The sequence below is a fragment of the Palaemon carinicauda genome, chromosome 24 (assembly GCF_036898095.1).
Source record: "Palaemon carinicauda isolate YSFRI2023 chromosome 24, ASM3689809v2, whole genome shotgun sequence".
NCBI classification, from domain to species: Eukaryota; Metazoa; Arthropoda; class Malacostraca; order Decapoda; family Palaemonidae; genus Palaemon; species Palaemon carinicauda.
The window spans coordinates 78,687,280-78,700,939 of NC_090748.1; the positions used below are offsets into that span (position 1 = coordinate 78,687,280).

The 13,660-nt window shown below is 36.9% G+C and overlaps 1 protein-coding gene across 3 annotated transcripts in view; it reads left to right on the forward strand.

Moving 5' to 3' along the window:
* Positions 1 to 1,046: 1,046 nt before the first annotated feature.
* The window catches only part of Sfxn1-3 (Sideroflexin-1-3), a 73,161-nt gene continuing 60,547 nt past the window's right edge, over positions 1,047 to 13,660 (forward strand). For 2 of the 3 annotated variants that reach the window (XM_068348219.1, XM_068348218.1), the window contains exons 1-2: positions 1,047 to 1,298; positions 7,174 to 7,327. In XM_068348219.1, the coding sequence (XP_068204320.1) occupies positions 7,179 to 7,327 (149 nt within the window). In that variant the 5' untranslated portion in view covers positions 1,047 to 1,298; positions 7,174 to 7,178. The remainder of the gene's footprint in view (positions 1,299 to 7,173; positions 7,328 to 13,660) is intronic. The other variant, XM_068348220.1, reaches the window with a different exon arrangement.

Below are 13,660 nucleotides of genomic sequence, written 5' to 3' on the forward strand. Positions count from 1 at the left end.
TGGTTCGATTTTCTGTTTTGATTTTACACTAAATTTCCTCATTATCTTACTGACCTTATCTTGCCATTCCCTTGTATAATCTTCACATGTCCCATCCCTCTCGTCTCCTCTTCAGCTCTTTTCAAAGTCCAGAATTCTTCTTCCTGGTCTACTTTGTTTATTCATTGTGCGCCAGTCTATTTGTATTATCATACTGTTGTGATTAGTATGGGCGATTTTATCCAGAGCTCTTTATTGAGTAATGCTGTCTTCATAAATGTTGATGGTATCATTCCTCATTCATTTATTCAACTTATTTGTTCTCTGTGTATTATTATCATTTCAACATTTTCCTTTTCTTGTAAACTGAGATTAATTGTTTGTACAATACAAAAATTACGGGTCACATTAGAAAAATCATGCAATACCTAAGGTCTCGATTGCTATACACTTTCAGCCAACGTATTGTTTTCATTCAATTCACATAGATTAATATCAATGATATCTGCTGGGACTGCTTAAAGCAAAAATTTACCGCCATCAGTATCATAAATAAGTTTTAATGTAGATTTCTTGAATCTGTTTCATGTTCAAGTTCAAGGTTAAAGTTTTTTCTTTACAACAGCGCAACGCCTCAGGGCCTCGTGATGTATATTTTTTAGTTTTGGATATTTTTTTATTACGTTTTAGTCTACTCGTATGATACAATATTTTTTTCTTTTCACGTGAACTACATCATAATAGCACGTGGGTTACACCTGACCAATAGCACAACTATATGATATGCTGTAGCCAATCAGATCCCCCAATTTGTGGTGTGTGTCCGTAGCAGACGAAAATCAGGCATTTAATAGTGTTCGGTCCGTTAATTGATAACTTTAAAAAATATCTATAATTTTAAAGATTGTATATATGTATAAATGCATCAAAGTTTAATAAATGAGTTATTATAGATATATGATATGCATATAAAATGTCATAAAAGTATTAATTTTCAAGTTTAATTAAAAGAAAATTGAAATTACAAATTAAGCTATAATGAACAGCCCCAGGTGCAACTTCCCATTTTATTTTTTAAAGAATTTTCATTCCTCACATAAAGTCTAGTCAAAGCCGTCAAGGACTAATATTCACCAAGTGAAAACATTTGCACTAACCCAGCTCTTGTTATATCCCCACAGGCTATACAAACATACGTTTATAACCATCCAATGACACAGTTGATACTAGATATTTCCCGAATAGGTTAGTGGTGATCGGGTCGTCGTAGGACTACAACTGTATTGCTGTGTATCGCGAAATTTACTCATAAATCTACGGTAAGATGTAGATCGTTATATGTATCTTGATGAGGAATGAAGTATCGTGTGACTTGAAGTTTATGGCATTGATGATTAAGTAAGCTAACCCTAGTCTGTATGCAATGGGCTTACATTCTGCATATGTTAGGCCATTGTCAACGGCAACTAAAAATAGCAATTTCTTTTTATTGGTTTAGACTTTATTGTATCATTGTTATTATTATTATTACAACTTTACCTTATTATTATTATTACAACCTTACCTTATTATTATTATTATCATTACTATTATTATTATTATTATTATTATTATTATTGTTGGAGCCCTTGTATATCAGCGGCCAGTTCCACCAGCGTGCATAAAAAATGAACAACTAACCTAAACTATCCCCCCCCCAACTTAACCTACAAACCGTGTCCTTACCTACTTATCCAACAGGGGGCCTTAGACCCCCCTCACACTGCCGTACACACCTTATTATCATCATCATCATCCTAAACTTTATTTAAGTAATGAATAAAATATATGAAATATTTTATTTAATAAGAATGTTTAGACCTGTCATAGTAGCTACCTTAGTTAAACTGACCGGAAAGTATGTAGTTGGTTGGACGGACCGGGTGTAAAATTGAAAAAAATATGACTGGAAACAAACACAACCTAACCTAACTTATGAGCTGTATCTTTACCTATGAAGCCCCATTAAACCACCATATCTTAAGCATACCCTAAGAATGAGTCTGAACCATGTGTTTGCTTCTGTACCCTTCACTCCTGGCAAGGTCACATTTAATCGTAATATTTTGTAAATCATAAAACTAACTTCATTGAATGTCATACTAAGAGGATAACCAACATTTTCCCAATGAAGAAATGATTTGACTCGTAATTACACCTGCCCCAACCAACTACACACAATCCAACTGCTCAACAGAAAAGCATTTACAAAAAGTTTGATCTGAAGTTCCCTGATTCAAATACTTATACCCTTTGGTTAGTTTTTAGTTAGGCAGACCAGCTTAACTAATTATTTTCTATTATATGCAATTGAAGTAGAAACAGATCTGATGTGATTCTCAAGACTAAATTCACACTTAAGAATCACTCATGGAATTTTGAATATTCTTGAAAAGACATTGTCAGTGTAAAGATCTGAATATTGAGGAACTACTCTCCTTGACTTACTTACAATCATCATACTTGAAGTTTTGTTTGGGTTCAACTTCTCTCAAAATTTCACCATGCAGTAAATTAAGAGATTCAGCTACCATAGGTCTACAATCAGGAGATGGAATTGGTGTTAAGAGAGTAGCATTATCTACATATGCAATAAGATGTTTTTGAGGGCCAAAACACATACATGTACATGGTATGTATGAAAAGTAATATGCTGAGGATGCTATCCTGAGGAACAACAGATTTTTTTTGAAAGCAAATACAGTACAAACTTTTTTATTCTTTAGCCATCGGGTGATACCAGCCATGGCAAAATTGCAGGCAGGCTAATGACTTTTGGCCAGGGAGTATAAGTAACATAGGATTAAACTTGGAAAACTAAAATATTCCATGTAGTACGTATGCATACGTGAATGGATGATGGCAAAGTGCGTCTATTTGATCCTCAGAGGGTTAAGATACGGATATGTATTCAGTGGCGCGGGAAAGGCCATTAAATTGTTAACAAGGTAGTTGATTAACGACAGGTGGTTTGAGGGGCAAGCACATGCACTTGCCCATCACTAAAAAGCCCTTTTTTATTTTACCGGAATGGGTACAAACATACCGTCGCATTGCTCTATCAACTGTTGGACCTTTTCTTTCTTTAGTTTTTGTTAACTGTTGGATTTTTTGTGAGCACTCTTGTTTTTAATCGGATATACAACAAAAAATAAGTATTGGTGAAGGGAATTTTGTTCCCAATCCTTTGAAACACTGTATATTGTACAGTGAACCCTCGCTACTTCGCGGTTCGACCATCGCGGATTCACCACTTCGCGGATTTTTTTCATAACCCATGTATATACATATATCGCGGATTTTCCGGAAATATCAAAAATACCGCGATGTGACTGATGGTGCACGATTGGAGAAAGTAAGGAAAATTGAATCATGATTGATTTTCAATATAAATGAAACTTTGAGGAGCAATAAAGATATCATTTGTTAGAGAGATAGAGAGAGGTAAGGAATGGGAGGTAGTGAAAAGTAGCCCACAGAGAGAGAGAGAGGTAGAGGTAGAGAGAGAGAGGTAGAGAGAGAGAGAGAGAGAGAGAGAGAGAGAGAGAGAGAAAGAGGGGGGTTTAAATGTAATAAACAAAAAAATTTGATAGGTTATAACACATTGGTGCTTATGTAATATCAAATGTATACTGTAGACGGTTTGAATAAGTTAAGAAATGGTATAAACGATACTTTGTTAGTGTATTCGTACACACTCAAGAGCGGCAGCTAGATGACAGCTGATCTAATCCCAGCCAAAAGTAAAACAAAAAGAAGTCAACAATACTCGATTTTTAAAACACACCCGAAATTTAAAAACAAAAGTACACGCTTTCTTAATGTGCAATTAACTATTTAAAGAGTGGCAATTTTCTAGAATGAAATGATATTTCCCAAAAAATAGTGGTTTGCTGATGAAATCGGATGCCGTATTTTTAGCTATGATTGAAATGGATGTAGACTCGGCCTAATTTTTCGTTTCGTATTTAATTGACACTAAGAAAACTAATTTTAGTTTCTTCATCTAAATGTAAGTATTGTATAACACAGAGAGAGAGAGAGAGAGAGAGAGAGAGAGAGAGAGAGAGAGAGAGAGAGAGAGAGAGAGAGAGAGAGAGAGAGAGAGAGAGAGAGAGAGAATGAATGAATGAATCAGCTGTTGTAATAAAATGGCGTGTTTTTGTTTCGTGAGAATTTCATCGCCACGACTATAACAACAATATACTGTACTGAACTTTACAGTATTTTACAGACTACTGTAATATGATAAAGTAAAATATTTGTAATCTATTTTATATGAAATGGGGCTATTTTTTTTTTTGTTTAAAATTTACATTTACGTATGTAAAACAACTCTCTCTCTCTCTCTCTCTCTCTCTCTCTCTCTCTCTCTCTCTCTCTCTCTCTCTCTCTCTCTCTCTCTCTCTCTTAGATTGTTTTCCTGCTTTGCTACGTATGTATGATTTTATATAGATACGGTAAATAATATTTGTAATAACATATTTTATAAAAGCTTTTACTGTAATATCATTATTTATCACTTTCATCATGCGCGTTAAATTCCTTAGTTTGTTTACTGAGCGTACTTTATGACGCCGTCGTTTCAGGCGGCGCCATAAAGAAAAACATTTCATTTGGAAGTCCTAAGAAAAATTAAGTAAAACATTAGTAATAACCAAATCAACATACTGTACTGAATAATCAATATAATCGATGCAAAACTAACCTATACACAAATGTGTAAATGCGTTTGTTTCTTCATTATAATCAGAGATAAACGTAAACAAAACATTGGTTGCCATTTTTTATCGTTCTTTTTGGCGTGTTTAGGAAACGCATGATATAAAGTCGCCTTTAATATTTGGGCCTGTTTTAGTTTAGGGTACGTTAGTACATGCATTAAGTGTTCTGTACATTAAAGGGTAGTTTGTTAACAGTACTACGTACAAGGGAAGGTTTTAAAAGTCTGAATATACATGTTAAATAAATAGGTAAATATGGTGTCACTACTTCGCGGATTTTCACCTATCGCGGCCGGGTCTGGAACCTATCTACCGCGATAAACGAGGGTTCACTGTATACCTTTATGAAGGGGTGACTGCAAGTAGCTCCCCTCCTCTTTAGAGTGTTGTTCTTGCTCTTCCAATAAGGAAGAGCATGAACTCGGAGTTTAACCTGTGTTGCTTCTTGGTAACTTCTTTGTCTCGGAAAGAAGTGACTTGATTGTCGCGATACCTTAGTAGCCAATAATGAACATTATTCCTATTGCTGGCTCAGGTGCCAACTGCATTTCCTTAAGACAAGTGATGATTGACATTAATCAAACTTATGGAAGGGAAAGTAATTATTCAAATATCATGTATATGTGAATTTTTTCCTAATGATTTCTATGGAATTTTCATGAAATTCATGTGCTGTATTCATTCTCAAACTGAAGACCTTGACCATGATGCAAATAGAGATAATGATTTTATAAAGATAAATGTAACCCCTTTGTTCCCATTCATAAAGATGCTGTGGGAAATAGCAGTTGTGTAAACAGTGCACTTTCCTAGCCTCCGTCATCTGTATTTCTCATTCTTCTCTTGATTGGAACCAAGTGATGTTGTGGTTTTGGACTGTGGTCGTTTTTACTGTAATTGCCGTCTATAAAGATAGCATATTTTTCAGTTCAGTTTTATGTTAGGAAATTTCTTATTTACTTGTTCAGTGTATTGAGTTTATCAGCATTAAGTTATCTCAAGATTTTACCTCTATGGTTTCTTATGTGAAGCTGGACGACAACTCTGGTACTTTAGGTACAGAAAATAAGATAAAAGATCGCGGAAAATGTGTTAGTTTGGTGTCAGATAGCAGGGCTTTCTATTCCAAGATTCTTCCCCCACACTTCAGGGTAAATCTTTTAATATAGGTCAGGTAAGTGGTTTGGGCATCCAAAATGTAAAAGTGTTTGGATTAGATGTTTTAAAAAGGGAATTTGACTCAATATTTAGAAGTATGTTAGACAGGCTAGGGAATAGGAAAATGAAGTTGAAATCTCTCAAATCTAGTTTAACAATACCACAGTTATTGCTTTAGGTTATGGAGGTTCTAGGTGCTGCTCATGAACTTGATACAACATTAGTGGACCAGGCTATACTAGCCTCTTATGCAGTGCATTTCCTGGTTCTACCACTAATGCTCTAGCTTTAAATCATGGCTTATCAGCCAGCCATGCCATGCATATGGCTGCTTTTAATCCTCTTTTAGTGGACCAGGTTATGCCAGTCTCTAGCAGTGCATTTCATGATTTTACCGCAAGTTTTGTTTGTCTTTGAAATGAGTCATGCTAGCCAGCTATGTAGTCTTATGTACCTGTTTCAAATAACCCTGTTAACTTTAGTGGCAAAAGATGTGCCAAGCTCTTATGCACTTGAGTGTTTATAAACTTTCAGAATGTCTTATAAGTGCATTCTAACTAATTTATGTCAATTGTAGCAATGTTTTGACTTGCGCTGGGTATATTTCTTGAAAATAAACATTAAAATTCACGCATCTGTAGTCTTGCAAGCTGTCTACAACTTCGATGGGGTATTTTTAATATTTAACAAAATTATTTGATCTCATTTTTTTGTTTATAGTTGTGTGTAATTTAGTTGGCATTCATATATTTCACGTACTGTACCCAATATTTTGTAACGTTATTCACAATTTTGTAACTGAACAAACTACTAGATATGGAAAAATTTACTTAAAGGCAATCAACAAGAGTAGCCCTTTTAAGATTTGACATAGCTACCAATTTTGTTTTTAACACTAGGATGAACCTGAAATTATCATGCTGAAGGAAGCCCCTTTTTCTGACAAGGTGATTTCTTATTTCATTGATTTTGCTATAACAATGTTACATAAAGAATTTTCTATGATTGTTTAATGTCTTTACCTAATATTCTTAAAAATTTCAAGGATCATTGTATCCCCCAATGGGTTCAATTCATTATACAGTACCTGGAAACTTTGAGAAATATAATTGATAGAATTGTTTCCTATATTTTTACAGCACCTGCTTTGTGACAAAAGCAAAGGATTACATTTCAAAGTTTAGGGTGTAAGTTTCCCAACTTCCAATATTTTTTAATCATGCTTCAAAACTTTATAGCCCAGAATTTTAATTGCCCATTTTATTAATTCCAGACAAAATGAGTCGTGTAAATATAGACGAGCCCCGTTGGGACCAAGGAACGTATGAGGGCAGAGCAAAGCACTTCTTCACAATTACAAATCCTTTGAATTTACTGTGCACACCCGCACAGATTAATGACGCAAAAGTTATTGTTGATAAATATAGGTATAGTAAATTTATTACTTTTTAATTAAAGATCTTATAAAATTTTACATAGAACTCAAAGATACAGTACAGTAGTATGTTACACATCCTTTGTAGGCTAACTCAACTCACTGGCTAGGACAAGCTAACCACACTTACAAATCTTTAATGGTATTTTCATTAGTAATCCCTAATACCCACAAAGTTCTTAGTTTACAAACTTTCAGAATTTAACAGAAAGTTGTTCTGTTTTTGAGAATTTCTTGAAAATACAATTGAAGCAAAAAATAAATATGAAAATGAATGGTAAATGTTTTAATAGATGATAGGTATAAGGATAAAATGGTCCAGTAGATTGGATAGGGTTAAAAGTCAGTCCCACAGAGTTGATGTATAGTGTATATTTCTGGTGGTATGCATCTAGAATATTCTAGCCTTTTTATGATTTTTGGAATTTGAATAATAAAGTATGAAACATATTTGTTCCGCAACTATATACAAACCGTTGTGCTTTTTACAGTATAGGTGTATTTTGGCTGAAACTAATGTCAAGACTTTTAAGTGAGGTGTAACTACTCACCACTAGTTAGCAGAGGGGGAGCGGTGGGTAGACCGGCCAGCTTGCTCACACCTGCGCTAGTAACAGTATGTCACTTTTTATTTTGGCTTGGTAGAGAACAGACATTCTGTTGTTCTCTCCTGCAAAAACCTTCAGGAATCAGCAGCCTCAGTGACAGAGGCTCCAACTCCTCCCTCTCCCTCTGAGGTCTAAATCCCAAGGATTCGTAGAGGAAGGAGAGTTCCTCCCTTCTTCTGGCCTTTAACATCCGGCCGCGGGAAAGGAAAGACACTAAAACCCTTCCTAAGAACTGGCATTCGATATCAGAGCAACCAGCTCAAAGGAAAGGTATGTAGATTTCCATGTCCATCTCCGTATGACTGGAGCACAGCAGCTTTCCTCTGAGGGCTCATTCCTCTGTTAGGAAGACAGTTGATGATCCTGATCCTCCCCGGGCTCCTTTGGGTGGAGCTCGTAGGAGGAAGAACCTTTCGACAATGGCTTGGGACATTCTAATGGCATGCTGCCTGCGTCCGCCAGCCTTAAGATCTCCCCCTTGGAGCAGAAAAATTCTGACCATGTCTTTCTGCAAGTTCTTTCGTGTATTAAGAAGATCAACTTCCCGGTGTAGCCGGATCAGGTTCCAGCTGAGGGCAAGAACATGGTCCTAGACCTCTTCTACAATGCTCCCAGACTTGCCAAGATCTAAGGTAGCCTTGCCTTGATCCTGGGGTGTTAGGCGACGGGAACATCACAGTCCCTCATTCTTTTCTATACCATGCTCCTATTGGGATCATTTAAATAAGAAGCAGCAGCATACTGTATCTTGTATATTTTATACTTTTTTTATTTAAACTTGGTTGCTTTCCTCATTGAGGTTCTTGTAAGAAGTAGGATATTTTATTCACTTGGTTTTTCCTTCCTCAATTGAGTTACTGTAATAGGTTTATTATGGGATAAATATTGTTTTTTTGTGATGTTTGGAACGTTTTTACCATCAAGCCTTTTCTTAAACTGCAAGTGGTTCCATCTCTAAATACAAACTGTTTTGCTCCTTATTAGGGAGTATACTTTTGGCAAAGCTGGAAGACTAGCCATAAGGCTTTTATTGTATTATCTGGGGGTGGTGTTAGTGGGTAGTACCGGCTATCTCACTCGCACACACACCTGTGTTCAATGGTCACTTTTGCTTTTGGTTCGGAGTAAGGCCGTTCTTTACTCTCTTCCCTGTTTACCAACTGGCCTTATGACTTTTCTCGTTAGGGAGTCGTCCTGCATGCAGTCTCTGCTTGTGGGACTCCTGGTATTGAGTGTCTGGAGTAACCACCCTCCTAGAGGGGGATATGGGTAGATCTCAAAGAGAAGGTCTAAGGTATTCTTTTCCTTAGGGGATTTCCTTAACCCTGGATAGGTACGGTGGGTCGTTTGCGACCCCGAGCGTCAAAAAAAAACAGGTTTTTCTCACGTGACTCACCCCTGTGACTGAATTTGTGGGTGATCGACCTGCAGGAGGTGTCTCCCCTACACGCTCTAGTAGTGTCCAGATGTGCATTGCTGTAGCTGTACTCCTTCCCCGATTTCTGAGACGCGTCGGGGTCGTTCGCGTCCGAGTTTACCCTTCTGAGGTAGTTTGCATAATTATCAAAGTTATTACGTATTATGAAATTGTCGTAGAATGGTGCAACTTGTATAGGTTATCAGTTGTGGAAAGTCTTGGTGGATTGTTTGGCTACCATGTGCATGTTTTTTTTTTTAGTTAAAATGTCGTTCATCACCACGAGGACCATTTTACCGCGAGTGCCCCTTTTTCATTTTTTTTCATTTTTTTGCCAAGTCATTTTTCCGTAAGATATTGCCAAATAGTGTCGTAAAACTTTTGCTTGTTTAGTGTTGGAAAGTGTGTCTAGATGATCTGGCTACCCATGCATGACTTTGTTTTTGTCAGATACGACGTAGTTATTGGTATATTGGGTATTTAACTGCGGTTACCAATTTCTGTTTTTTTTTCAATATTTGTAAAAATTACTACGTAGTAAGGAATTGCCGTATATTATTAATTTTTTTTTCATGTTTATGTGTTAGAAAGTGTGCCTTGATGGTTGGGCTAACACGTGCATGCCTTTTTTTTTATCTGAGATGTCGTATATTAGAATGTCGGGCATTTTACCGCGAGTGTCCCTTTTTAATTTTTTTTAATTTTTTTGCCAAGTCATTTTTCCGTAAGATATTGCGAAATAGTGTCGTAAAACTTTTGCTTTTTTAATGTTGGAAAGTGTGTCTAGATGATCTGGCTACCCATGCGTGATTTTGTTTTTGTCAGATACGACGTAGTTATTGGTATATTGGGTATTTAACTGCGGTTGCCAATTTCTGTTTTTTTTTCAATATTTGTAAAAATTTACTACGTAGTAAGGAATTGCCGTATATTATTGATTTTTTTTCATGTTTATGTGTTAGAAAGTGTGCCTTGATGGTTGGGCTAACACGTGCATGTCTTTTTTTTTTATCTGAGATGCCGTATATTAGAATGTTGGGCATTTTTCCGCGAGTGCCCCTTTTTATTTGTTTTGCATTTTTTTGCTTAGTCATGTTACCGTAAGGAATTGGCAAGTAGTGTCGCAAAACTTATATTTTTATAGTGTTGGAAAGTGTTTCTAGATGATCTGGCTACCCATGCCTATTTTTTTTAGCCAGATATGGCGTATATATAAGTATGTGTTCGATTTTCCTGTGATTGCCATTTTTTCGTTTTTTCCCATTTCTTTCAAAATTACTACGTACTAAGGAACTATCACAGAGTAATATTTCATTTATATGTTTATTTGTCGGAAAATATGCCTTGATGGTTTGCCTAGCACGTGGCTGAAATTTTTTTTTTCTGAAATGCCGTATATTAGAATGGCCATTTTTCCACGAGTGCCCCTTTTTATTTGTTTTGCATTTTTTTGCTTAGTCACGTTACCGTAAGGAATTGGCAAGTAGTGTCGCAAAACTTATATTTTTATAGTGTTGGAAAGTGTTTCTAGATGATCTGGCTACCCATGCCTATCTTTTTTTTAGCCAGATATGGCGTATATATAGGTATGTGTTCGATTTTCCGGTGATTGCCATTTTTTCGTTTTTTCCCAATTCTTTCAAAATTACTACGTACTAAGGAACTATCACAGAGTAATGATTCCTCTAGATGTTTATTTGTCGGAAAATTTTGTTTATTTTTTTTTTGATTGAATATCATCAAATTTTTTTAGCTAAAATATTGTTTTACATTTTTTTTTTCGATTTTATTTCCCTTCAAAAAAAATTTTTTGGGTCAGAATTTTAATTTTATAGTCGTAAAATAATCGACAATTATCCAGCAACCCACCATACAATTTTTATGCATATCCAATAATAATTAGATTAGTAAATAACACCTTGAATTGACATACCCTTCCTACATTTCAAGTGGCAGATTAGGGAGTCTGAGTCAGTGTGGTTGGCGGCCATTTTGTGGACATATCCGAAGCGTAAGCTGCCCTATCTATATATATTCTTGTTCCCTATAGAATTTGTGATATTTTGGTATATTTTTACCTGCATAAATATCATATTATATATTAAATATATGTATTTTTTTACGAAATTTCCAAGTACTCAAAAAATTACCTTTAGATATGGCCCCTGATATAAATGTAATTTACAAAATAATGAAGATTTTTTTACATATTTCTATTTTAAGATAACATATGTTTATTCCCTAAAAAAATTAGCCACTTCCTATTTCATTTGGGTACCCAAAAAAATTCATGAAATTTGGACAATTTTTTTTTGGCCAAAAAAAGTTACCCTTTTTTTCTCATTTCAGATCTTCACCTCCATGGGTCTGACTTCATCCAAAATACATCAAGATGTGTCCTAAACATTCAAGAATCAATTCCTAAAAGGATTTGTGTATATATGTATAAACTTTTTTTTTATGAATTTTTATGTCAGGTCTTTTTTTTTTTCTACTTAATTTTTTAAAATATTTATAATAAATAGTTTTTCTGCAGATGAGTAGTATTTATCTTTACAGTTGTTTTAAGCATTCATTGAAATTTTTTTTGGCAAAAGAAAAAAGGAGGTTACTGCAAAAACTGATTTTTCAAGAATTTTTTTTGGCGTCGGGGTCGTTCGCGTCCGAGTATACCCTTAAAGGGGTGTCCGAGGACCGTACCTATCCAGGGTTAAAGGCAATGAAACGTTGGCTTTCTTCGCCGTCGGCGATCCTTCGGTTTTAACTATGCTTGTTCATTTTCCTCCAGAGGACAGTCGAGGAAGAGTAATGGCTGCTCTAAAGATAATGCACCGATAGAGTGCTCGCCCCTTGGACAACCCTCAGGTGCAGACATTGTCGCTTTCCTTTGGAAGTGGTGGCGTCTACCAGTCTATCCCGTGCAGTAACTCCTTGTCTTCCTTTGGGTTTTCGGGTCTCCTTGCTAAGGAAGGGTTTGTCATGACACCGTTTTCTTTGATAAGGTCTCTTGCCGCCGACCCAGAGCTCGACCTCGGTCTTGCTCCTCAGCGCTGATGACAATGTTCTCCCTCATTCTGAGTTAGCTCAGCCGGTGGAAGGAGTGCAAAGTCTGAAGCAAGTTCCTGTTCCACTCAAAGGACACCTTTCCCATTCGCAGGTTAAGTCTTCACCTGAGTGGTCTCCGTGTGGGACAACGAGAAGGGTTTCAGATTCGTCTAAGCCTTTCTCTAGCCCCTCGGAGTGCAGTTTGTTGGTTGAGACTACGAGGTAGCGCATAGGCTGGGTTCAGTTGTGATACCTTGCTGGGGAGTTCGACGTATACAGTGATCTTTGTCCTTCATTTGTGTCTCCAACACACCAACGTTCCCGCCTGCGTACCCTGAGCGTATAAAACAAGTTTCATGAGCTGTCGTAGGACTGCTTGTTGTTGCCGGCTTCCATCAATGAGTCTCGTAGGCCTTAACACTTAAAAGGTCTGATGTCTGCCTCCAGGTTCTGGTCAACTTCTCCTTACAAGGGAGAGTTAACCTCCACCAAGTGTTGGGCAACTTACCTTCCTGAGGGAGAGGTACCCTCCACCAGCAACTTTTCAGCAATCTTTCCGCTTGCGGGTAGAACTGCCGACAGCGACAATAGAGGTTGGTCGCCTTTCCCGCCTGCGGGAAAGACTGCCTTCCCTTTGTACCCTGAGAGTACAAAATGAGTGTTGTTGGGTGTCGTAGGACCGTTTGTGGTCCCCGGCTTCCATTGACAAATCTTGTTGGCCGACATTCATGAGGCCATGTCCTTCGGGATCTGTACCTCATGGGTGTTAACCTCTTACAATAGAGAAACCTCTTGTAAGCTATATCTCTTTGGGGTTATTACCTTCATCGTTCCTCTATGAAACATATGATGGAGAAAATCCTGTTCTTGGACAAGAGAATGACGAGCCTAATGCACTTGCTTGCTTAACACCTCGACCAGTGAGGTTAGGGGGCGAGGAGGGCAGAGTGCTACCATCTTCAAGCTTCCCTACTCACAAGAACTATCTCTCATCATAAACAGTTGAGGGTGTTCATTGCCCAAGAACAGCTACACGATAACCCGTCCTCTCACCACAACAAACAGTTGAAGGAGTTCAGCACTCACGCATACCTACACGCCTAACCCACACTTCTCGCACTTAATACCTTACCTGTATTCGGTACTTGTTGCTTAGCACACAAATACAGTGAGAACAGCGCAAACCACTCTATGCGATACATCTTATAATGACTTTGTCTTCTCACCTGGAGTAAGCCGTAATTATGTGAACTTT